This window comes from Chanodichthys erythropterus, chromosome 15, assembly GCF_024489055.1.
Source record: "Chanodichthys erythropterus isolate Z2021 chromosome 15, ASM2448905v1, whole genome shotgun sequence".
Classification (NCBI taxonomy): Eukaryota; Metazoa; Chordata; class Actinopteri; order Cypriniformes; family Xenocyprididae; genus Chanodichthys; species Chanodichthys erythropterus.
The window spans coordinates 15,032,619-15,057,868 of record NC_090235.1 but is presented as its reverse complement, the minus strand read 5'-3'; the positions used below and the strand labels follow the sequence as shown (position 1 = coordinate 15,057,868).

The 25,250-nt window shown below is 42.1% G+C and overlaps 3 protein-coding genes and 1 non-coding gene across 6 annotated transcripts; 1 reads left to right on the top strand and 3 right to left on the bottom strand.

Annotated features, from left to right (window-relative positions):
• Window positions 1-12: 12 nt before the first annotated feature.
• On the bottom strand, window positions 13-2,820 carry dnajc8 (DnaJ (Hsp40) homolog, subfamily C, member 8). Of its 2 annotated transcripts, XM_067411641.1 has the most exons (9): window positions 2,692-2,820; window positions 1,947-2,048; window positions 1,807-1,863; window positions 1,655-1,721; window positions 1,387-1,481; window positions 1,232-1,303; window positions 643-734; window positions 425-500; window positions 13-352 (listed from the first exon to the last, which is right to left on the bottom strand). In XM_067411641.1, exons 1-9 carry the CDS (start codon window positions 2,803-2,805, stop codon window positions 230-232), a joined length of 798 nt encoding a protein of 265 aa, XP_067267742.1. In that variant the 5' UTR covers window positions 2,806-2,820; the 3' UTR covers window positions 13-229. The 2 variants fall into 2 exon arrangements, with proteins under 2 accessions (XP_067267742.1, XP_067267741.1); XM_067411640.1 differs by having other exon boundaries at window positions 13-500.
• A 1,516-nt stretch (window positions 2,821-4,336) lies between these two features.
• Window positions 4,337-11,783, bottom strand: LOC137037689 (heterogeneous nuclear ribonucleoprotein R). Of its 2 annotated transcripts, none has more exons than XM_067411893.1 (11): window positions 11,649-11,783; window positions 10,648-10,805; window positions 10,310-10,428; window positions 10,129-10,236; window positions 9,943-10,056; window positions 9,681-9,857; window positions 8,388-8,523; window positions 8,083-8,288; window positions 6,994-7,143; window positions 6,378-6,499; window positions 4,337-5,659 (listed from the first exon to the last, which is right to left on the bottom strand). In XM_067411893.1, the coding sequence occupies exons 2-11, from the start codon at window positions 10,799-10,801 to the stop codon at window positions 5,050-5,052; spliced, it is 1,896 nt and encodes a 631-aa protein (XP_067267994.1). In that variant the 5' UTR covers window positions 10,802-10,805; window positions 11,649-11,783; the 3' UTR covers window positions 4,337-5,049. The 2 variants fall into 2 exon arrangements, with proteins under 2 accessions (XP_067267994.1, XP_067267993.1); XM_067411892.1 differs by having other exon boundaries at window positions 4,338-5,659; window positions 11,573-11,739.
• Window positions 11,784-12,205: 422 nt separating this feature from the next.
• On the bottom strand, window positions 12,206-14,586 carry atp5if1a (ATP synthase inhibitory factor subunit 1a). The gene is made up of 3 exons (XM_067411940.1): window positions 14,387-14,586; window positions 13,327-13,439; window positions 12,206-13,171 (listed from the first exon to the last, which is right to left on the bottom strand). Exons 1-3 carry the CDS (start codon window positions 14,456-14,458, stop codon window positions 13,030-13,032), a joined length of 327 nt encoding a protein of 108 aa, XP_067268041.1. The 5' UTR covers window positions 14,459-14,586; the 3' UTR covers window positions 12,206-13,029.
• On the top strand, window positions 12,385-12,456 carry trnaw-cca (transfer RNA tryptophan (anticodon CCA)). The gene has a single exon. It is a non-coding gene; the product is annotated as a tRNA-Trp (tRNA).
• Window positions 14,587-25,250: the final 10,664 nt, after the last annotated feature.

Sequence of the window (25,250 nt, the reverse complement as noted above, 5' to 3'; positions counted from 1 at the left end):
CTCATACAGTCGGACAAAAACAATGGTTTAATTGTTTACAATATAAAAACTACAACTAAACATCTACAAACAAATGTTTATTTGCAGAAGAAAAACACCATGTCAGGAATAAAACAAGAAGAAAAACTGTCAATGTTTGTTTGTCTCTATACACGACATGAAGATCGACGCAAACAATCACAATTCCTCACGGATATGTACAGAACGAGCGTCACGTGACGTCCGTCTTTCACTCGCGCTGCTCCATCTTCACTTTGGGCGGCTTCAGGAAGGTCCGGTTCTTCTTCTCTTTCTTAGTCTTGCCTTTGGCCTGGAAGTTCCTCCAGCTGTCCACGCGGCCGTCGCGCGTCTCCTGAGGAGAGAAAACACAGGATGAAACACGGAGCTTCACGCACACGTCTGACGAATCGCTGAGCTGCCGAACCTCAAAGTTCTTCTGCCACTCTCGCTCTCTCTTGGCTCGCTCCTGCGTCTCGATCTCTTCTTCTCTTTGTCTCTTCCTGCAATCAAAGATTTTATTGATTTAACGGCACGGACACTCTCAGACGAGAACAAAACTGATCTGAATAATGACTGTCTGCTGTAGAGCTCAAATTTAGCCTTTGCAGTGTGTGTGTGTGTGTGTGTGTGTGTGTGTTTTACCGTTCGTGCATGTCTTTTGCTTCTCGCTCTTTTCTCTTGATCTCCAGCTCGGCGAAGAGTTTCATGGTCTGTTTATAAACCGCCTGCCTGAACTACAGACACACAAACTCAATGTTAGCAGCTCAGTGCAGCACAGGACACATGAAAGCTGTGAAACACATCTGGTTAGATTTCACACCGAGTTTGATTCAATTAAATAAAGCCTGTTTCGCATCATGGAGTCGAGATGAAACAAGCAGATCTTCTGGATTGTGGCACTCATCTGAGTGTAACAGATTATAGAAAGAATGTTCTGTGTTCTGGCTGTTGATTGGCTGATGAGATGTGGGCGTGGCTCTCAACAGTGTATGCAAATGAGTGTGAGCTGCAGGGGCGGAGCTTAAACCTCACTCACTGATTGGATAATCCTGCATACGTCACCAGAGACTGCAAGATCTGATTCTACATTAATCTGAATTTGAGTGTAAATGTGTTCAGCTGTCATAAAAATATGAGTCACGTGATTCCTTCATCAGAACATCTTTATAATCAGATCCTGACATGATATGGACTAAAACAAGCAGAAGAAAACGTTCAGGTGTGTCCGTACCGCCTCCGGGTCGTCCTCCTCCACATCGATGGGCTTCCCGTCCTTCTTCAGCTGCTTCTTCTTCTGGCTCATCTGACACATGAAACACACACGTGAACACTGAGGCGTGACGTCACTGTGCGACTGAGAGCATCACGTGATCACGTGCGTCTCACCATGTGCTCCACGTACTCCTTCCCCGCGTGGATCACGTCCAGCGCTTTCTTCTTCTGATCCGGTTCCAGCAGCATCTTATAGGCCTTATCAACGGCTGAACACACACACACGCACACACACACACACACACGCACACGCACGCACACACACGCACACACACGCACACACACACACACACGCATACGCACGCACACACACACACACACGACGTTAAACACACAGGAGACTCCGGTCATCATCACGAACATCATGTCTGCTGTGGTTTACCTTCAAACGCCTGCTGGGCTCGATCCACATCATCCTGGTTCTTGTCTGGATGGACGAGGATGGACAGCTGAGGACAGACAGACAGTGAGACTGAGTGTATGTGTGAGTGAGTGAGAGTGTGTGTGTGTTTGTGTGTGTGAGAGAGGGTATACCTGTCGAAAGCGTTTCTTCAGCTCCTCGTCTGTGGCCTCGGGGTCGATCTGAAGCACCTGCACAGATAAAACACACATCAATCCCATGATGCTCGTCTGTGACGCAGCGATTGGACGTGAAGAGCGTCAGACGGACTCGCCTCAAACGGGTTGAGATTGAAGTATGAAGCTCCGGGTCGCAGTAACCGGTCGATCTGCTGTTTGGACGTCAAAACCGAGTCTCGCTTCTCGATCTGCTTCACCTGCCGAATGAGACGCAATCACATGATGACATCACATGACACCACAGTCTCTTCTGCTCATCAGAGCTGTTTATTTGCTCAAAGACAGTGAAATATTATTCCAGTGTAAATCAGCTGTTTTCTATGTGAATATAGAGTAAAGTGTAATTTATTCCTGTGATCAAAGCTGAATTTTCAGCATCATTACTCCAGTCTTCAGTGTCACATGATCCTTCAGAAATCATTCTGATATGATGATTTGATGCTCAAGAAACTCTTTTGTTTCAGTTGTGTTTTTTCACTGTGGGTTTATTCATTGACTCACTACAGTAAAGTAAAAACACGCATTCATTACTGTGATCATGAGGTAAATGTGATTAACTGCCAGGAAAATAACAAAAACAACCTTTATTAAGCACACAACCACTACACACAGAAGCAGAAGGTATTGAGTGAGATCTGAATGACTACAGTAATGTTCATTAGGGCTCATGATCGTCATTAATCGGCGGGTGTTGTGAATGATGGTGTTGTCTAGATAGGGAGCTCTGTGGTTTGACACACAGCCCGTGTGTGTGTGACTCGCCGCCTCTTATCTGTGTGTGTTCACTCGGTTTTGTTCATGAATGTGTGTGTAATGTGTGTTTTGTTCTTTCAGGCTCACCTCTGTGTAAAAGGTCTGAAACGCATCTTCGCCGCTACCGCCCGCCGCCATCTTGCTGCTGTGACGCCAGCGGATATCACGTCTCTTCACAAAATAAAAGTCCTCGGCCCGCATGGCAAATACTGACCATAATATATGAAATCCTCACCCATTCAGTACTACAACACATTCATATTATATTAATATTGATTCAAATATGACCTATTTTAAAACTAGAATGAGTAAACATGAAATCTGTGTAATCTGAGCGAATGAAGCCCAGAAATAAGAATAATTTGAAAGTCATTTTCTGAGGGAGAATTCAAGATTATTGGACTGTAAAATCAAATCTCTGAATCTCTGCTAGTCAACACTACTGTAAGGCAAGCCAGCTACATTTTCTTATAAAGATAATTCTTGAGATTAGGATTTACATTTCCACTAGTACTAACACAACTGATATTTGCTCACAGAAATACAGTCATTACATTTCTACTAGTAAAAACTATTATTTTTGATAACTTTAACTGCATTTTTCACTTGTAGAGATTGGCAATGCCATGTATTCGCTTTGCAAGCCGATTCAACTTTTAATAACTAGTTAAAATGCTAATTCTGAATATCAGAAAATGGAATTTCGTCTGTTCAGATGTGAATGTAAACTCAAACACACACACAGTTCAGTCAGTTGTGCACAAACACGACCAAAGACTCGCTCATATGAACTGACCATCTGCACTGAACGCTCTTAAGAACTTCCGCAATGATATAATCCAGCTGGAAAACTTCCGGTGTAATGTCACTCGCTGGTGTGTCGGTATCTTCAGTGTCCTGGGGCAGCTTAAACAGCATCAATGGTGTAATATTTAGTTTATAATCAGAATACGGTCACTTAAATAAGTCAGGCCTAGCATTAAGACGACAAAAAAGACGTGTTTCATTGTTCCTTCTCAGCAAAATTCAATTTGACCATCAGTTTTCAAAGATTAATTGTGCACTTTAGTTAAATTCACTGAATAAAATGTGCTGAAATCATTGATCTTGTGCTGCACTGACAGCTTCAGTGATTATAGAGAGCGGCGCTCGCTTCGGTGTCATTCATTCAAGAAAAGTTATTGTTTTTCATGAGATTGTGTGAGTACTTCATACTTAACTTTGACAAAATATATCCTTAAACCTAGTGATTTTATGTTTAATATTGATTCAAAAGCAAAACTGAGTGAAAAACTATTACAGGAAATGGCTAATAATGAGCCAATAAATGGTCATCCGCCGCCATCTGATGGTTAGAATTGTTTTCAATCAAATGTTGGATTTCTTAAAATGTTCAGTTTTACAAATGGGGTGGATGAACGCATAATGTTTGAGGTCATCACATTAAAAATTACATTTGAACTGCGGGAGAAATGTTGCGTGTGTGTTTCTTATTCAGACGTTCCCATTAGCTTCGTCTTTATTGCGATCAACTGGTTTATGGGAAAATAGGCAAGTGTGAGAACTGCATTAAAATATAAATACAAGATTAAAAAGGCACCCATTGATGGTTTAGTGTCGACGTACAGCGAGTTCAGAATGACAGCTAACAGTTTGAGCTTAATAAAGCCAGGAAGTAACCGTGCACATGATCGACTGAAGCGTTCGGTCACTCGTCATCATCATCACACAGAACGGAAAGTTCCCGGAACCAGTGGAAGTTGCTCGATTGAGTTTTATTGAAACTGAACAAACAAAAAATAAAAGTTATAAATACAAACATCAGACCAGCCGGCCGTAGCTCTTAAGGTAAGCCAGACCAAAACCCTCACCAGCAAATCCCAAATGGAAAAAAAACATCTGAAGTTATAATATCAGTATATCAGTTTTTAAAAAACACAATTCAACTACTTCTAGAAATGCTAAACAGACACTTAAACAGCAAATCCTGCTACAAAACTCTTTTTTTCCTTCTCGTGGATTCTTTTCTCCACTTCTGCAAAAAACAAAGGAAAAGAAAACAAAACGCTGAAACGAAGCTCTAGTCAACAGCCATTATTTACAAGCGAGTCCCTAAGCCACTAGTACTGAGAGAAAGAGAAAGAGACGAGGAGAACGGAGGACTGTGGGAAGGACAACACATCTTTCTGGAAGGCCATTTCATGATTTGAACGTCCTCTCACACGGAAGTATCAGTGTCTTCTTTTAAAATGTTCATCGTGGACTTTAAAACAAGGAGGATGTAGGGATAAAAGTGGTCTGTTTCAGAGCCGTGCGGCTCTTCAGGGCCACGGACAGAATCTACGGGGCTATTGGAGGATAGAAAAGTCAAACAAACACTGCTGGCCAATCACGATCTTGTTTCTCAGGAAGAGGGCGGGTGGGTGTCGGGTGGCGCAGGCGCTCCTACTTCCACTGCTGGCCGTAGGAATCCTGGGAGAACTCGAGCGTGTCGTTGCTGTAACCGTAGCTGGAGGCGTAGTCGGAGCCCTGCTGCAGGGGCTGCTGGGCGATGGGCTGCGAGCCCCAGTTTTGCTGGTTGGCGGTCTGGCGGCGTTTGGAGTCCGGCTGGTTGAACACGTCGGCCTTCCTCTTCCCGCCCACGTTGCCGCCGCGGTTCCCTCGGGCGCCTCGGGTGCCGCGGCCCCTGGGAGGCTGGAAGGGCCCGCCACGCCCTCCGCGGCCGCCACGCCCCGCCCCCATGGGAGCCCCGCCCCTCGGAGGATACCCGCCCCTGCCGCGGGTGGGCGGCGCCGCGCGGGCTCTGGGAGGAGGCGGAGCTCCGCGGCTGCCACGACTGCCCCGCCCCCTCATGGTGTAGCCGTCGTCGTAGCCATAATAGGGGTCGTCGTAGCCGCCCCGGTAGTCGTGGTAATCGTAACCGTAGTAGTCGTCGTAGTACTCCTCGTAACCGTAGTAATCGGGCGGGTAAGCGTAACCGCCTCGGCCACCACGCCCGCGGCCGCGCCCCGGAGGCGGCATGCGAGGAGGAGGGTAATAGTAGTAGTCGTCATACCTGCACAGGAGGAAACGGAGACACAGCAGGGCGTTTGTACCATATTCTCAAGACAAATTCTACCCATAAACACGACTAAACCTCCTTTTGGGACGTCCTCATTTGTAAAAACAGTATAAAAATAAGGTTTAGGCAACACTTTACTAACGCATTAGCTAACTTGAGTAATGCATTTTTTACAACTTTTATTAATAAAAGCTAATAAATATACAATTGTTCATGTTAGTTCACAGTGCATTAATGTTAATGTACTAGTAAATGCTGAAAATAACACTAACAAAGAATATTAAATGCTTTACAAGCGTCATTCATTGTTAGTTAAGCTAACTTTTCTGTTAGGGTGCATCACATTAGCTCACTTCCTGTGAAATTTTGCAGGCAATAAAGGTCTATTATATAATATAATAGCGTATGAATCACTGCTGACAGACGGCACTTTCAGACCCAGCAGGTTTCTGTTGTTCAGCGCGGTGAATTCACGCGACCAGCCGAACCACGTGAAATCCCGTGGGTAAAATCTTTTGTCCTTAAATAAAACTCCCAATAGCATGGATTCTTAATGAAATGAGTGGATTAATGAATCTGGCCGCACCTTGTAGTAAGAACAACCAGCTGTACGAACAACAGAAGCCTGTGTGTGTGTGTGCGCGTGTGTGCGTGTGCGTGTGTGTGTGTGTGTGTGTGTGTGTGTGTGTGTGTGTGTGTACGCAGGTCTCACCCTGTGTTTCTGCTGGTCTGTCTCGCAGCTTGTCGCTCTTTCCTCTTCTTATCTGGAGGCTTCGCCAACACGATCTCGATCTCCTCGCCACCCAGTTCTTTCCCATTCATCTCCTGCATCGCCTGCAAACAAACACATGACCGAGAGCACCTCAAGCAAAAACAATCTCATTTTCTCAACTTGTACAGAAAAGACAGAAATGATTACAGCATTCAGAGTTAACCACAGCTCAGCCTCTGTGCCAATGTCATCAACGAAATCAAACAATATTTCACATTTACTGTACGTTTCATTTTTAGACAAATCTCAAGTTAAGAAATAAATTTATTAAAAAAAAAAAAAAAAAGTTTCTCCCTCGTTTATAATTTCGAATTAAGAATTTTGACTAAATCTATAACTCTGTTACTCATTTCGGCATAATTTTATTAATTTTTGTTTACTTAATAGCCATTAGTAGAAATAATGACATCAATACTTAAACTGTATTCATTCATGTCATGTTTTGGTAACAGATCTGCATGTACAATGTATGATTAAAGATAATATAATATTTATTATGGCGTTCAACACATTTCCATTACTGTGATGAATGAAAACACGGGTTCAGGTGCTGTACCTTGACGGCGGCGTCTCGCTCCTCAAAGTGAACGAAGGCGTAGTCTTTGAGCTTCTTGACGCGCTCCAGCTTGCCAAACTGAGAGAAGGTCTTCTCCAGCAGCTCCTCCGTGACCGGCGTGGCCAGCTTACGCACAAACAGCACCTTGACCTGATGGGACAGACAATATTAGACGAGGCGCTTCGGTTTCCTGCATTCAGACGCTCATGGTTATACTAACCATTTAAAATAAAGACCCATTAGTGAACATGAGTTAATGAAAACAACTGTTCATTCCTTGATTCAGGACTCTGTGTGAGTGAACACTACAGACTAGAGATTATGGCTGGCTTGAAAATATTGAATCGATTCTCATTCTGATGAACTGATATTGATTCTTAAATCCCAAGATCGATCTTTTAGTGCCGTTTTCAGTCGACGCATGAACAGAACTTCACTAAACATTATTTGTAGCTCCTGCCATCTAATAATCACAATAATCTTTGTGATACTTTTAATATGAAACAAAGTTTTTGTGTCTTTAATGTGTGGTGAGATCATGAACCGATCATCTCTTGCTCTTTACTACTAGTTACAGCAGCAAATAAACATGAATGAACATCAGAAGATACAGAACATGTCTCATGTGATCGATCAATCAGACGTCAATAAAACAGCTGGAGAACAATCATGTCACGTAACGCCACATTTACCTCAGGAAAGACGTTCAGTGAACAAACTCGATAGTTACAAACTGTTTTTAGACATATATGCATTATATTACATATTCATTATAGTTCTGTAATTTCTTTAGTATTTCAGGTTCAAATAAATCCATTTATGACATCCAACGTATAAATGTTACAATTCAAAAATTTATTAAAAGTAGAAATAATTACATCTTTAAAATTATTATAACATTATTAAAATAATAATAATAATAATAATAACTAAAACAGCCTTGAGCAATTTAAATGCTTGTGTACTAATTTTATTCTGTACTGACCCTGAGACACGTCTACATGAATCGAGATTGGAACTGAACCGTAAGCTTGTGAATCAACTGAATCATGTAATCAACACAGCAGAGAAGCGTGTGGAGCGGCTCACCTTGGCCATGACCTCGGGGTCGGGTTCGGCGACAGGGTCGGCCCACTCCACGGTCACAGGGTTCCCCCAAACCTTCACCTTCCCGCTCATGAGCCTGCGGCGGGCCTGAGCCGCCGATTTATGATCCTCATACTCCAGAAAACAGAAGCCGCGGTTCTTCTTCTTGTCGTCCGGCTGCGTGTAGAGAATCACTTCCTGCAGACCCTCTGAAACACACACACACACACACACACACACACACACACATCAGCCTGGGCCACAGGACACTCGTCCACACGACAGCGCTTCAGGACTTCAGGACCCACCTGTGACTTTGCCGAAGTCCTCCAGGATACTCTCCCGGGTCTTGTTCTTGGGGATGGACCCGACGAACAGCCGGTTATTGGCCACAGAGATGCAGACGCCCAGATATTTCCCCGAGCGGATCTCATAGTTATCACACTGAGGGGAAACAGAGACACTGATAGGATCATTTAATACATTTATAACCGGTTTCTTTTTAGAGCTGCTTTATATTTATATATTTGCATTATTAATTCTGTTATTTTCCTGTTATTACAGTGAAGCGGCTCTGAATCAGTCTGTATTAGGGCTGGGTACCGACAATTTTCACGATTCAATACTATTCACAATAATATTCACATGCTTTTGATTCGATTCATTTACGACTGCGATTATTTTGGATGCAGTATTTCAGTTTCAGCACATGGCAAATTTTCTAGAGGAACAAAATCTCTCAGCTAATGCTGTAAACTACACATGAGAGTCAGCTGGTGCTACTGTAATAATACTGAAGATTAAATTAACTTATTTATATACAAACACTTAAATTACACTCAATTATGTTTTTATTATAAATAAAGTTTAGAATTACATAATCATATTTCTAATCCAATTCGTTTTTTTGAAATATAAACATTTAAATCGCGGCTGATTTATTCAAACATGCATTAAATATTGAAGAACATTAAAGATTATAATGAATATGTGACGGTTCATAGCTATATTTATCTTTCTAGAGTCACTTTTCTAGCTGACTAATGAGTTTATGGTCACTGAATGTGTTTTTCTGAGGTAAATGTGACGTCACGTGACATTGAAGCTGTTTTATTGAGGTTGAAGCACTGATTGAGCGATTACACGAGACATGATACGGATTTCAGTAAGTTGTACTGTATATTTTAACATACCTTCAGATGTTCATGTTTATTTCGCTGTAACTGTATTAAAGCGGAGGAGAGGATGATCACATGCTTCTCTTTAACTGAGGCGCTAAAGCGATCCGTCACGCCACATTAAACAGCGCCAAAACGGTATTTATTTTCTGAATCTCATAATAAGATGGACGTCATTTGAAATCTGAGACTTTGCTTCATATCAAAAGTAACAAAGATTATTGTGATTTATTGGATGGGAGGAGCTACATATTCTGCTCATTCATCCACTGAAAACAGACTAGACTAATCGATTCTTGGGATTTAAGTTCACAAAAATGAGAATCAATTAAAATCGAGCGATCAGTATTTTTTACCCAGCCCTCGTCTGTACTATATAATGTTTCTTGACTCGATCACATGATCAAACAAAGTGAAACGCACAAGTTTGACAGCTTCCTGCGCCGCTTCTTTGCTGCAGAAGGTGATGAAGGCGTAGCCGCGGTTCTGCCCGGTGAGCGGATCCATCATTAACCTCAGATCCCAGATCGGACCGGCCTTCTCAAACAGAGGAACCAGCTCGTCCTCGTACAGGTCCCGCGGGATCTTACCCACAAACACCTGCGGTGACACACAAACACACGTCACCTGATGCGCTCAGCACAGACAGAAACACAACTGCACGTGTCTGACGACGAAGCGAGACCTCTGTGCCGATGCCCGGCTGCGGGCCGGAGAACACTTCCTCTGGAGGCGGGCCGCCGTACTTCCTCTGTCCTGTAGTGACGTCCAGAGTGTACCCCGTCCTCTCCAGCAGAGCCTGAGAGTCAGAGAGAAGCTGGGATCAGATCGGAAACACTGACCGTGTCTGTGATGAAGAACACCTCCTGACCTTTATCTTGGTCTCGTCGGGGCCTTTCGTCGACTCCTGCACTTTATTGCCCTGCTTCTCCCTCTGTCGGTACGTCTTCATCACGCCGCACAGGAAGGCGCTCTTGTTCTGCAAACGAACGGAGGGCAGGATGAGCACATGACAGCGGTCTGAATGACAACAGAAGGACGGTCTGCGTCACCTGCACATGTGAGAGGTCCGACTCCTTGAACTGCTGCAGCACCGACAGCGCCCCCTCCTCATTGAACTCCCGCAGCGCGTCCAGCGCCCGCTCGTCCAGATCCGCGTACGCCACCAGACCTGAACACACACACACACACACACACACCTGCCCTCAGCGTCTCAGAGCGAGTGATCGTCTGCAGCAGCAGGATGTGACATCAACAGTCCACTAACTAGGGCTGCGTGATTTAAAATACAACGTTCCAAACATTTACCATTATATTTACTAAATCAGCCTTTGTGATTTGATAATCGCACTAAATCGATTTGGGTGCTATCAGCTCCAGATGGACTGACCGGTCTGAAAGATGTTGTCCAGGCTCTCGGCGACCTTCTGCGGCAGTCCGGCGTCCAGCAGCGTCTGGTAGTTCTCCGAGTGTGTGACCGACACGTCCATGGGCTCTTCTTCTTCCTTGGCCAGACCAGAGCTGCCATTGACCTCAGCAGCCATTACTCTGAGAGAGAGAATCAGTCAATAATGATTTCAGTCAATGAGAATGAACTCTACTAAACTAAACTTCTGTAGAAGTTCATGAAGGAGCAACAGAAGATCCACATTAAACAAAAGATCTTTTAAACACTATTCTGGGTTTATCTGACAGAACAAGCTTGTGATGTTGATTTTATACACATAATTACAGAAACATCTGATCATCTCCATGTTAAAAAACATTTATGATTTATACTGTGATTACAGCTAACCGTGCTCTCTCTCTCTCACACACACACACACACACACACACACACTGCATATATCAATACTGAACCCAGATTGATCATTAGCATATATTTACTCTGTGAATCCGCTTGACTGAAACAGACAGAAACACACACACACGTGCTCACGTTCATAAAACACACTGATAAAGCGCGCGCGCGCACACGCGCACACACACACACACACACACACACACACACACACACACACACACACACACTGATCCGCCCCCCTCGCGCATGAGGCTAGCAGCACGCGATGCTAACGCGCATGAATGTGTGCAAATCTGAGCTCGTAACGGGCCGTTATTGATCTCTAGCTCACATGTGACACCCGTTACCCGTCACACCTCCCGCAGCTCACACAATAAACCCGTTAAACCGCCAGACCGGACAGACGGAGATTCCCGCGCCGCGCGCGGCCTACAGCAGCAGCAGCGGCGCGAGACAGACACAATTCAAACCGGACAAACCCGCCAAAAGCACAGCAGCCGAGCGCACTCACCGCGATTATGTTGACCGGACGGCACGAGAGAGCTGTTGAGCGCGGTCAGTCCTCGTTCATGAACGGCAGAACTCACCGAAACACGATAAAAGCTCTTCAGATGAACCCACGAGACAGAGCGAGACGGTCCCGTCGCTCAAACAACAGCGCCACTTCCTCGCGCGGCGGACCGGCTGCGTCACGACGCACGGGACGCGGGAGCGAGAACGTAGTGGGAGGGGCAGGGAATCCGCGCGCACAACCGCTTCTGACAAATTACAAAATGTGCATAATTAGATGTATAGAGTCCGAAAATAAAGTATATGATGTGCTCAATCAAAAGACTTTAGATGGTATTTTTTAACATTCATATCTCCAATAAGGTTCAATAACATAAAAGAATAAACCCATGGATTTGCGTAGAATTAAAGTTTAAATAAAGCATTACATTCTGATACTTTTGGGCTAGTATTTTTTGTATAAATCTGAGGGATGTAATTAGTTGATTTCAAGAAGAAATATTGGAAGCACAATAGAGATTTAAACCATTTTTATTTTTGAATGAAAAATTTAGCTTAGAATAAAGAAGTTGTTACACTGCAAAAAAAAAAAACAAAAACAAAAAAAAGCTGTTCTTACTTAGAGTTCTTGTCTTGTTTCCAGAAGCATTTCAAAATTACGTTTTTCCTTAAAACAAAATAATCTTAATCGATTTAATGAAGGATTTAAAGTCAAGAGCGCGCATGCGTCAGCTGTGTGTGGGTCCGATGACGTGTTTGTTTTGTGTCGGTTCTGCTGTCGTCATGTGGGCTCGCGCCGGAGCGGATCGCAGTGACCTCGTGGCGCAACGGTAGCGCGTCTGACTCCAGATCAGAAGGTTGCGTGTTCAAATCACGTCGGGGTCAAAATATTATGCTATTCATGACGAAACATTAATAAACAAGATCTGCGGCTCTCAGGAGGATTCACACGGAAAACAACTGATCTGTTTCTCCTGTGTTTATAATCACGTGATGCAATTAGGATCTCATTATTCCTAGTGTTCTAGTCCCGCTTTGTGTCAGTGTGAACATTCATGGCTCTGTGACGAACTGCTTATTTTTATTATATTATCTATTGTATGTCATTTGCTGTGGATAAAAGCATAAATGTAAACAATCAATCCTGTTATTGCTGAAAATCACTCATTGAATTCAGTTAGAAAGACTTTTGCTTTATCAGTGAAGAACTGTCCTTTAATCAACATTAGAAATGTTATTTCAGTTAAAGTTTCTTCATGTTGGACTGAAGCCGTACTTCAAAATATCACACCAGCTTTCAGATAAACTCAGTTTATTTTCATATGTAAATCATTTCATACGCGTTCTACTCTGAAGACAGTGGATTTTTGCAAACATTTATTCATAAAGCACTGGTTACAGGCAGACAGAGACTCTCTCAGGCACAGGGAGTGATGATGATGAAGATGAAGACGAGCTTCAGTCGTCGTGTTTGAGTTTTCGGATCTTGCCCTTGTGTCTGTCGATCTCTCTTTGCAGACGCTCGATCTCCTTCTTGTGATGGTCGATTTCTTCTTCATGGTGTTTCTTCAGAGCCGCCAGCTGCTCCTTCTCCTTCTGCCTGTGAAACCGTCATCATTACTAGTGCTTTATTATTATTATTATTACTACTAGTGCTGACACATTCAGGCTTTACCTGGTTACTCTGTTTTATTTGTTCATGTTAAGCGATCACTTTGGCATGACGTGACCACAGATAACATGATTGAAACTCACTTGAAGTAGCGCTCCTCCTCCGCCGCCTGCTTCTTACCGAACGCTCCTCCGGCCTCCCGCACCGCCCCGCCGGCTCCTCCGCCTTTACCGGCTCCTGAGCCCATCTCACCCAGCTACAGACAGAGAGAGAGAGAGAGCAATGATATTAGAGGCGCTGCGTAATATCATTGCTCTGCTGCACTCATGGAACGGCAGCAAAGTTCCTTGATTATTACGCCTGAACGAGAGTATAGTTCCTAGCCATATCGGCCTAGCAAGTGGCAACTTTTCATTTTCTGTCATCTTAGTACACGATGTAACTACAGAAGAGTCAAGTTTCAAATAGGAAAAATATCGAAACTCTTTGGTCATTTTTGAGCGCGATGCTAACGGTCTAATCAGATTCAATGAACTATGCTAAGCTATGCTAAAAGTGGTACCGCCAGAACCGGAGATCGGCTGAATGGATTCGAAAACGGTAAAACTCGACTGTTTAAGTCTAGGGGAGATGGAAAATGAGCCTATTTTCAAAAAAAGTGGAGTGTTCCTTTAAAGCAATATTTTAAAGCTCCAATTAATTATTATTTTGATAGTCAATTAACTGATTATTCAATTAATCAGATGAAAACATAATAATAATTGCCCTCAAACATTAGAACAAATATAGCAAAATGTATCTATGTAGGCAAAAATGGGTTAAAATGTGAGCTGATTGTTTACCATTATAAAATACAAGTTAAAAGTCACTTGAATTAAAAGTGATAGTAAAGAAACACAAAAGACCTTTACTGTCACTGCCTCAAAGTGTTGCAGGTTTTCAAATGCGGATGTTTTCCGCGCGCAGATGCGATTAATCGATAATCTAATGCATCGACGATTATTTCCATTAGATGATGCAGCCCTAAAATATTCGCCTCAGAAAGCAAATGTCCATTAATTCATGAGCCATGCTGTGGATTCAGGAGCACAGAGGGGAAATGAAGATCTCTCGAGCGATTCAGAGGATCATGATCAGATGAAATCAGACATTCATTCACACCGCAGGAATCACGTGTCCGTCTGGAGTTAAAGCCTTCAGTACCTGGTCAGATCCCATCCGCAGCGGCGAGGTGAAATACCCCCTCAAACTGCCCCTCAGCAGCAGCCGAGCCATGACCGAACTCACTGCTGATCGAACCGGACCGCAACACAATCAAACAGAATTTGTCCTTGTGCAGATCGGAACCAGATCAGAACACGGAAACAAATGACCAGAGAACAAACCGGACAAATCAAGCATCAAAGCAAGACGTCAAGCGTCATCAGCGCCACCCGGCGGCCGGAGAGCAGACGCACTGCGCATGCGCAGCAACAATCCTTTGTTTGGAGCAGCATCAGTGTTAATGTATTCATATTTTATGTTGTAAAGTAAATCAATTTAACACAGTAAAGGCAAAAACAAAAACGTTTTTTTTTTTTTACAAAAATTAATATTTCTTTTTCAAAACTGGTGGATCCAAAATGGTCAATATTCATATTTATGCATTTTATCCATATTTTATGTTAATCATTTATGGCTTATGATTTAGCAATATTACTTTTGATTCATATATATATATATATATATATATATATATATATATATATATATATATATATTCATCTATATATTCATCTTCATCATTTTCAAGTATTTACTTGTTATTGTACCCTTATGGTTACTCTTATTTTATATTTAAGAGTATGTATGCTTGTTATATTGTTCTTCAAGTGTTTCAGTGTGACAGGTCATGTCGACACGTTTGTGGTCAGATATTGGACGTCTGTCAAGTACTGCAGAAGCGTACTTTAATTAGTTTCTCATTTGAACTCGATGATGTACATTTTATATCAAAATATGTCTGTTTCTATTTTCTGCTGACATGTGATAATGTAAGATCTGCAAAATTCCCTTAAGGGGGTCAAAACGACCCCTATATCTGTTTTCATCTATTTTTGACATCTGATCAGTCCATGAGATAATGGAAAAATCCATTTGACCTTTTCTTATTAGACCAAAACATAAGTTTGAGTGGGATGTAAGTTTTCCTATCCTTATGGTATAAAATGGACCGAGTCGTTGATGGTTTAGCTTTTCCTTTGCTTTTCTTTGCTCTTCTGCTTCTTCTCTTCTATTTTATTCTGCAAATGTCTTAATTTTGTTCCTTCTTTCTGTATATCCCGATCTTCATCTATAGATACAATACTTAATACTTAATACTTAATTTTATTATTAACTATTAATTACTTAATGAATTTGTTTGTCTCTATAATTTTTAATGATTAAATTTGTTATTCCTTATTCACATTTGATCTCTGACGTAATCATTGCTGGACTGTCTGGATCTCATTTTCTCAAGTTTTTGCTTCAGAAACGTTCTGGACTCTGATGGAATGAAATGCACATGATGTATCCTGTATTTGAGTTAGCAGTCCTCAAATGAGAATTCACAACTTTCACTAAGTTACACATGTGAATGAGACAGTTTCCCAATCATGTTATGAAGGTTATAATGTTTAACATGATTGATATGATAATATAATTTGTGTTAACATGGACACTTGATAATAATAAAAAGAGTTACAGTAGGTGTGTTTACATGGAGCATTAATCGGCTTTAAAGTCCAATCCGAATGAAAATGCCCAAACTGAATGAAACTGTAATCGCTTTGAGAGTTTATAAACCTTTCTATGATCCGAACAAAATAAAAACTCTGCCATGTAAACGCGTTAAACCGATTACTTTGCGTCTACGTCATCATGTCAAGAGGTCAGGGGTCATCAGAATGCATAATGGCGGCGGCAAAATCAAACTGTAGTAAAACTGAAACAACACATTTATTAAATTCACTAAAGGAACTCAGTTTTTCATTACTACAGACCTTCAATCACACGTTTCTGCTTTACGGAGGAGGAGGAGTAGAATTGAGACACACAGCCACCAAACAGGTCAGCTTCCTGTTCCCGTCTTTTCCTCATTCCTCCAGCAGAAATATGCTACAAATTCACGCTGTTGCTTGATTGAGAGCAACACTTTACATAAAAATAGACCGCATAAGAAATAAAGGAACGCCATGTTGGCAGGAATACAAGAAGGGAAACAGGACATGTGCTAATCTCAACTAGATCCGAGAGATTTAGTAAATTACAGGCCAATCTCGAATCTACCTTTTCTGTCAAAGATACTAGAAAAGGCAGTTTCAACACAACTGTGTTCCTTTTTAGAAAGAAATGGAATCTGTGAGGATTTCCAGTCAGGATTTAGACCATACCATAGTACTGAGACTGCTCTCGTTAGAGTTACAAACGATCTACTCCTATCATCCGATCGTGGCTGTATTTCTCTATTAGTGTTATTAGATCTCAGTGCTGCTTTTGACACTATCGATCATAACATTCTTTTAAAAAGACTTGAAAACTATATTGGCATTAGTGGAATTGCTTTGGCATGGTTCAAATCATACTTATCTGACCGTTATCAGTCTGTGGTAGTTAATGAAGAGATGTCGTATCGATCACAGGTTAAATATGGGGTACCACAAGGCTCAGTATTAGGACCGTTGCTTTTCACTCTGTACATGCTGCCCTTAGGAGAGATAATTAGGAAGCATGGTGTTAGTTTTCACTGCTACGCTGACGATACTCAGCTCTATATTTCCTCGCGCCCTGACGAAACCTACAAATTCACAAAACTAACAGAATGCATAGCTGATATTAAAAACTGGATGACCAGAAATTTCCTATTATTAAATTCAGAAAAAAACTGATATTCTAATCTTTGGACCAAAAACTTCCTCACGAAAAAACCTTGAATACTCTCTAACACTTGACGGGTGCTCCATTAAACCTTCGTCCTCAGTTAGGAACCTGGGTGTGCTCTTTGATACCAATCTTTCATTTGAAAGTCATGTTTCTAGTATCTGTAAAACCGCCTTCTTCCATCTAAAAAATATATCTAAATTACGACATATGCTCTCAATGACAAATGCGGAACAGTTGGTTCATGCATTCATGACCTCAAGACTAGATTATTGTAACGCTCTACTGGGTGGTTGTTCTGCTCGGCTTTTAAACAAACTACAGTTGGTCCAAAATGCGGCAGCTAGAGTTCTTACTAGAACCAGAAAGTATGACCATATTAGCCCAGTTCTGTCAACATTACATTGGCTCCCTATGAAACATCGTATAGATTTTAAAATCTTGCTACTTACTTATAAAGCTCTAAATGGTTTAGCTCCCCAGTACCTAAGCGAGCTCTTAATGCATTATAGTCCTTCACGTTTATTGCGATCTGAGAAATCAGGCCAGTTGATAATACCCAGAATATCAAAATCAACTGAAGGCGGCAGATCCTTTTCCTATTTAGCACCTAAACTCTGGAACAATCTTCCTAGCATTGTTCGGGAAGCAGACACACTCTGTCAGTTTAAATCTAGACTGAAAACACATCTCTTTGCTCTTGCATACACATAACACATTATCAATACATTAACATTTTTCAAATCCGTTAAAGGATTGTTACACTGCAATAATTAGGTCGGCCGGAACCGAGAACATTTCCTATAACACTAGATATACCTGTACATCAGAATAAGAATGGCATCTACGCTAATATCTGTCTCTCTGCTTATCCTGAGGTTTGCCGGGTGCTGGATCCAGGCCGTATCCAGATCAGATGGAGAACCTGCGTCTGGACCTGACTACAACGTAGCCCAGGATCCCCGTATCCGCTTACATATATTTATATATAATCGATTTTTAATCTCTATAATAAAAATGTATAATTCAGATTTTGATCTCCATATCCATTTACATATATTATATATATCTTCCAAGGGGTTTTTTCCCTCCTAGGACTTTTTTCCCAGTGTTAGCACGCTGGGTTTTTCTCCTAGGGGGGTTTTTCCACCCCTGGAAGTCAGCCGACATTGGCTTAATGTAGCACCATCTTGTATATGTTACATATTACCACGCTTGTTTGTACAGTTTTAACCACTTCCCTTTTTTTCTGTGCTTCTAATATGTAAAGCTGCTTTAAAACAATTACAAATTGTAAAAGCGCTATATAAATAGATTTGACTTGACTAATGTGAGCATGTCACAAAGTCATTCGGATTGAAAGCGTCAGCACATGTAAACACATATCGGATTAGAGAGCGTCTCATGTAAACAATCCACCGAATCTTTCATTCGGAATTATTTTAATCAGAATGACAACATGTAAATGTGAATTGAGAACTCACTTTGAGGATTATCTACAAGAATGTGAAAATTAATCAAACACAAAGAATTATAAAGGAAAACATTCTATTCTATTCTATTCTATTCTATTCTAGAGTTAGTGTGTGTTCAGAGCATTCTGCGGCATCATTACTCACTCACACACAATGTGAAATGTGTTGTCAAGGCGACGTATTCCGGAAGCAGTTGACCTCGCCATCATCATCATCATCATCATCATCAGCGGGAGCGACCCATGACGTCACTGCAGGTCTGATTCATTCAGCTGTTGTCAGAAGTCATAACTGGGTCATAATTCTCATGCATTTTTAAATGCTTTGTCTGTTCAGAGAGAAAGAGAGACTGACTGTGCCACAGATTGCTTTTTCCTTAAATAATTTCAGGGTTTGGATCAGTTAAAAAGATGATGTTTTTGGGCCCATGACCTGTGTGTGTGTGTGTGTGTGTGTGTGTGTGTGTGTGTGTGTGTGTGTGTGTGTGTTCATATGTGTGTGTGTGTGTGCTTTTGTTTATATTACATTGTGGGGACCAAATGTCCCCATGATGTAATATAAACCTGAGTTCACCTACATCGTGGGGACCAGCCAGCGGTCCCCACAATGTAAATGGGTTTATAAATCATATAGAATGAGTTTTTGTGAAAAAGTAAAAGTTTGCACAGTTTCCTGTGAGGGTTAGGTTTAGGGGTAGGGGCAGGGTAGGGGGATAGAATGTACAGTTTGTTCAGTGTAAAATGCATTGAAGTCTATGGAAAGTCCCCACAATTCACAAAAACAAACATGTGTGTGTGTGTGTGTGTGTGTGTGAGTGCTGATGTGGTCAGGAGGGGGCAGTGTTCCCTTTCCTAACACAATACAGTCTGTCATCAGACCAGATTTACAAACTTCTCTTCATGTTCAGCAGATGTTTTTCAGGAACTCAAGAGCTCAGTTAGTCTCTCCTAGACTGATCCCGTTCTTCATCAGATCACAAAATTTGTTCTGAGAATGCTTTACTAACGCTCCCATTAAGTTATGAAAACATTATTTCTGAACGCTCTGAAACAAACAGTAACATTTAAAAAACATTAGATGAACATCCAACCAAAACGTTCAGAAAAACGTTCCATGAAAGATGTATGAATAATTTTGAGAACACTATTACAGATCAAATCATTTTGAAGAATGTTTGTTCATAACATTGAGAGAACCTTGCCAGAACGTTCGCTGTCGGCTGGGATTGCAGCAGCTCACAGCATGAACTCTCAGAGAGATCAGATCTCTTCTAACCTGATGTGAATAACAGGAACTGTGTAATAATACAGCTGAACTTCCACAGCATCCGGAACCTTTATATGGACTTCCGGAGGTTCGCTGTCCTCGATTAATATGTTCTCTTTTTCTTCTCTCTTCCACCACTGCTGTTGCCAATGGAAATGGTTTCCTGGCAACCAGCATCTGCAGAGCGATGACAAGGTGAGGTTATTCACAGAGTCCAACATTATGAAACCACATTAACCACAGGTTCGGTTCGCTGATGGAGTGAGATATGACCGATGATTCAACTAAGACTTTTAAACCCTCTGAGCAGCTGGAATCATGTTTGAACTCGATGATCAGAACTCAAAACTTCCTTTCTTGAAACAAAACTGCAAAAATGGCTCCTTTAGGGATTCTGAGGGAATCACAGTGAGTAAGACTGATGACTGGACTTATTCAAATGGACGGAAGTGAGAGACACACAGTCACATACAGCAGAACATCTCAGTCTCTCAAGTGTTTCTCCATCAGTGTGATCAAACGCAGACCTTTTGCTCCTCAGATAACAGGTTCTGTTTTGCCAACATTTTAAAAATGTTTGGTCACTCACGTAACCCTGGTTCCCTGAGATAACAGGAACGATCATTGCGTCATGCAGAAATGCCAGATCTCGTCAGAATCTTCCGACTGATGTGCGTCTAGCATGACTCGCTGGGCAGCGTTGTAATTCCCGTTATCTCAGGGAACCAGGGTTTTGTGAGTAACCATAAACTTTCCCTTTCAATATGGTTCATTGCGTCAGTTAGCTGATGCTTATGGGAAACGTAATCCCAAAGCGCCGTGCTACAAGCGCAGAATGGAAGCTGCTCCCCGAACTGATAGCTAGGGGGCGCTCTTTGAGGTGCACAGGGAGAGGCTCAGCTTCTCGCAGAGCGGAGAGCTGGAGTCCAAAAGAGCCACCTCAGCATGGGTGTGACCCCGGCAGGAGATACACTTATTGTGCTTGTCAGGAGTGGGCAGGTTAGCCTTGCATTTGCATGTCACAGGGGAGATTGCTGATTCAGCTTGCTTGCTGAAATGCCATTGTTCCACTGCGAGGCACGTTTCAAGAAGATTCTGACATTATGGAATTTCTACATGACTTATAGGCTGTCAACCCTCTGCCCAAATGCCATTTGTCTGTGTAGCTGCAAAGACGTGAACCAATCAGGGCTCAGGATTCAGACAAAACAAAGTTTTTCCCATAAGCACGAGCTGACGCAATTCGAGTGAACCGTATTGAACCACACACACACACACACACACACACACACACACACACACACCACACACACACACACACACACACCACACACACACACACACACACACACACACACACACACACCACACACACACACACACACACACACACACACACACACACACACACACACACACACACACACACACACACACACACACACACACACACACACACACACACACACACACACACACACACACACACACACACACACACACACACACACACACACACACACACACACACACACACACACACACACACACACACACACACACACACACACACACACACACACACACACACACACACACACACACACACACACACACACACACACACACACACACACACACACACACACACACACACACACACACACACACACACACACACACACACACACACACACACACACACACACACACACACACACACACACACACACACACACACACACACACACACACACACACACACACACACACACACACACACACACACACACACACACACACACACACACACACACACACACACACACACACACACACACACACACACACACACACACACACACACACACACACACACACACACACACACACACACACACACACACACACACACACACACACACACACACACACACACACACACACACACACACACACACACACACACACACACACACACACACACACACACACACACACACACACACACACACACACACACACACACACACACACACACACACACACACACACACACACACACACACACACACACACACACACACACACACACACACACACACACACACACACACACACACACACACACACACACACACACACACACACACACACACACACACACACACACACACACACACACACACACACACACACACACACACACACACACACACACACACACACACACACACACACACACACACACACACACACACACACACACACACACACACACACACACACACACACACACACACACACACACACACACACACACACACACACACACACACACACACACACACACACACACACACACACACACACACACACACACACACACACACACACACACACACACACACACACACACACACACACACACACACACACACACACACACACACACACACACACACACACACACACACACACACACACACACACACACACACACACACACACACACACACACACACACACACACACACACACACACACACACACACACACACACACACACACACACACACCAGACACACACCTTTGCAGACTATGTGTGTATGTAATGAGTTTGTGGAGAAATGATCAGCAGCCGTTCAATGCTTCTGAGGCCCATCATGTGCAGATTAAGGGATGCTGCAGGCGTTACTATAGTAACCAGGCTGCAGAGAAGAGGCTGGGTGCTTTATGTTGCCATGGTGATAATGGCCTAAGAGGACAGTTTCACACACTTTCACAAACACACTTCAGAAAGAGAGATTTCAGGTGGAGAACATGACGTCGCATTTTACTCTCTACATGCTACCCTTGGGAGATATTAGGAAGCATGCTGTTAGCCCCGTTCTGTCAGCACTGCATCAGCTCCCTATTGCAGTTTTTCTCAAATCACTACAAGTGATTCAGTTGGCCCGATTTCTCAAACCATTCATTCAGTTCTCAAAATGATGATTTATTAACAAAGTTCGGGAGGAGCACTTTCAAATGATCTATCCAATCATCACGTCATTCCAACCAGAAGTCAGCAATCAGTTTCTCAAAAAGTTTAACACATTTCACCTGTTTTCACACACACACTCCAATCTTCTCAATGTTTTCTGCAAAGCTTTACACAAAATGCCTCATTTTGCACAGGTTTAACCATGTTCTCATTCAGAAAACACAAACACATAATATAATAATAAACTCAAGAGTCACACTGTGAACTCAAATAGCACACATTTATCCACGAGTAGACTTTAAGTAGCTCAGAGGAAATTGTTGCACTCTAAATCGACAAGAAGTTCCTTTTCTTTCAGGTGCGTAGAGCCAAGGAAATAATTGAACATGAATAACATGTACTTTGCACTTTTTTGCACAATGCAATTTATAAAATAAATTATATATTTCTAGACTATGCCAGTCTTCATTGGACTCAGTCTGTGGCCAGCTACCTTTTCTGTTCATAGACATTAAGTAGAAAAATTAATGACACAGCAATCAGATTCTCGGGATAATATAAACAGGGCAACAGGTGATTATGTGCTTTGAAAAATGAATCCTAGTGGTGGAAGACCAAGAGGAAGAGGAAGAGGAGGGGGAAAGAAAAATGAAGGGGTCAGGGTAAAAGACATTTGTTCCTGATAAAATACAAAGCACTATAGTTGACCATGTTCTTGTGTAGGCCATGAGGGAAGTTGGTCTACAGATTCATATATACAGTATAATTACAGTACACTATCAACAGTATCAGTACTTTAGATTAGAGAACTTTCACTATTCTATGTACAGTAAACACTGGAGCACATGCTGTACACCCTCGAACTCATAACTGTCCAACTGATTTGTAGCCGTAAGTACTTCTTACATTTCATATTTTTGCAGAACTGAGAGACACCTGCCTAGGGAGGGAGAGAAAGTCTTTTCTCAGAAGACTAAACTGCTATAGTATGACAAACATGGTCATTACCAGTACTGTAATGCAATTTGGCTGAGGATGCTGAATTTATGAATTTATTTTTTACTGTACTGTAACTGACAGTATGCTGTATTGTATTGCATACCAAGTTCATATTCAACTCTGTGGTATTTCAACTTTCTTTTCTAGTGCTTGTCATTTACTGCAAGATCTCTTTACGGTAGTGTAATGAAAATAAACCTTTCTTAAAGCTTATTGTTGTTAAATGTCACTGTATCTTGCACACTTATATCTATGTTGTGTACTGTGATAGGTATTGAGCAGTAAAATGATTCCTGATTGCCAAAAGGAGGTTTTGTAACAGTGTTATGAATGTCACGTACTGCACTGAGACTCGAAGACTGAGGATCCAAATGCAGAATTTATTGAAGAGTAATCCAAAGCCGTAATCCAAAAGATAATGCACGTGGGCAATCAATACGAATAATAAGAGCAGGAGAATAAACAAAGGCAAAAGGATATTCCAGAATAACAGGCAGGGAATTAAAAACCCAAGAGACACAAAACAATAGTGATGGCCGATTTCGAAACACTGCTTCATGACGCTCCGAAGCTTCATGAATCTTTTGTTTCGAATCAGTGATTCGGAGCGTGTATCAAACTGCCAACGTCACGTGACTTCAGTAAACAAGGCTTCATTACATCATCATTGTTTAGAAACGTTTCGAAACAGTTCGAAATTTCAATGCTTCACCGGTAGAGGGCGATGATAAAGTGAACCCATGAATCATGTAGATTCATTGAGAACTCTTGAACAAGGGCTTTACCCTTTGATCTCCGATCAGTTTTATACATTTGTAGATGTTTTAATTAGACATTAGAATAATTAAAATGAATAATGGTAGTTATTAATCTCTTTTTTGCCTGTTTAGCTTAAGCCATGGAACAGAGCAACAAGCCTTGAAAATTGATAAAAGAACACATATTATACAGACACTCTATATTTAATCTTATTAGATGATTAGTTAATTGCCTTTGATAGATTTTACTTTCAATAAAACATTTGCAATACATTTGTAAAAGGTGTTTTTATACATATTTAGCTTGAGTTTTGTTGCATTTGCATTGTTCTGACCACTAGGGGTCACCGTGGAGACGGGTGTCAGATTGTTTCGAAGCCTCGACACATTACGGCACATTTGCTTCAACTGCTTCAGTGTTTCACGAAGCCTCCATCTGCCTCGATCTGCCCATCACTACAAAACAAGCAAACATTTCAAATTGCAGTGAAGTACGGCAAGACTTAGCAATGAATGACTGAATTGACCAGGCTTATATAAACAGAGTGAACAAGACTAACGAGCAACAGCTGAAGGCAATGAGTGCTGATGAGTCTGGGCAAAGGATGATGGGAAATTAAGTCCAATACTGAGTGGCAATAGTCTGGGGTGGAGTGCCATCTAGTGGACAACCAGGGCACTCC

What these genes read in the sequence shown, in the direction of transcription:
- dnajc8 (XM_067411640.1), bottom strand. Translation starts at nt 2,805, where the DNA reads ATGCGGGCCGAGGACTTTTATTTTGTGAAGAGACGTGATATCCGCTGG. An exon ending in AGGAGTACGTGGAGCACATG is followed by an intron (nt 1,304 to 1,386) that starts GTGAGACGCACG and finishes TTCATGTGTCAG; the next exon opens with ATGAGCCAGAAGAAGAAGCA. An exon ending in AGGAGGACGACCCGGAGGCG is followed by an intron (nt 735 to 1,231) that starts GTACGGACACAC and finishes GTGTGTCTGTAG; the next exon opens with TTCAGGCAGGCGGTTTATAA.
- LOC137037689 (XM_067411893.1), bottom strand. Translation starts at nt 10,801, where the DNA reads ATGGCTGCTGAGGTCAATGGCAGCTCTGGTCTGGCCAAGGAAGAAGAA. An exon ending in CCGACGAGACCAAGATAAAG is followed by an intron (nt 10,057 to 10,128) that starts GTCAGGAGGTGT and finishes TCTGACTCTCAG; the next exon opens with GCTCTGCTGGAGAGGACGGG. An exon ending in AGCCGGGCATCGGCACAGAG is followed by an intron (nt 9,858 to 9,942) that starts GTCTCGCTTCGT and finishes GTGTCACCGCAG; the next exon opens with GTGTTTGTGGGTAAGATCCC.
- atp5if1a (XM_067411940.1), bottom strand. Translation starts at nt 14,458, where the DNA reads ATGGCTCGGCTGCTGCTGAGGGGCAGTTTGAGGGGGTATTTCACCTCG. An exon ending in TGCGGATGGGATCTGACCAG is followed by an intron (nt 13,440 to 14,386) that starts GTACTGAAGGCT and finishes CTCTGTCTGTAG; the next exon opens with CTGGGTGAGATGGGCTCAGG. An exon ending in GAGGAGGAGCGCTACTTCAA is followed by an intron (nt 13,172 to 13,326) that starts GTGAGTTTCAAT and finishes ACGGTTTCACAG; the next exon opens with GCAGAAGGAGAAGGAGCAGC.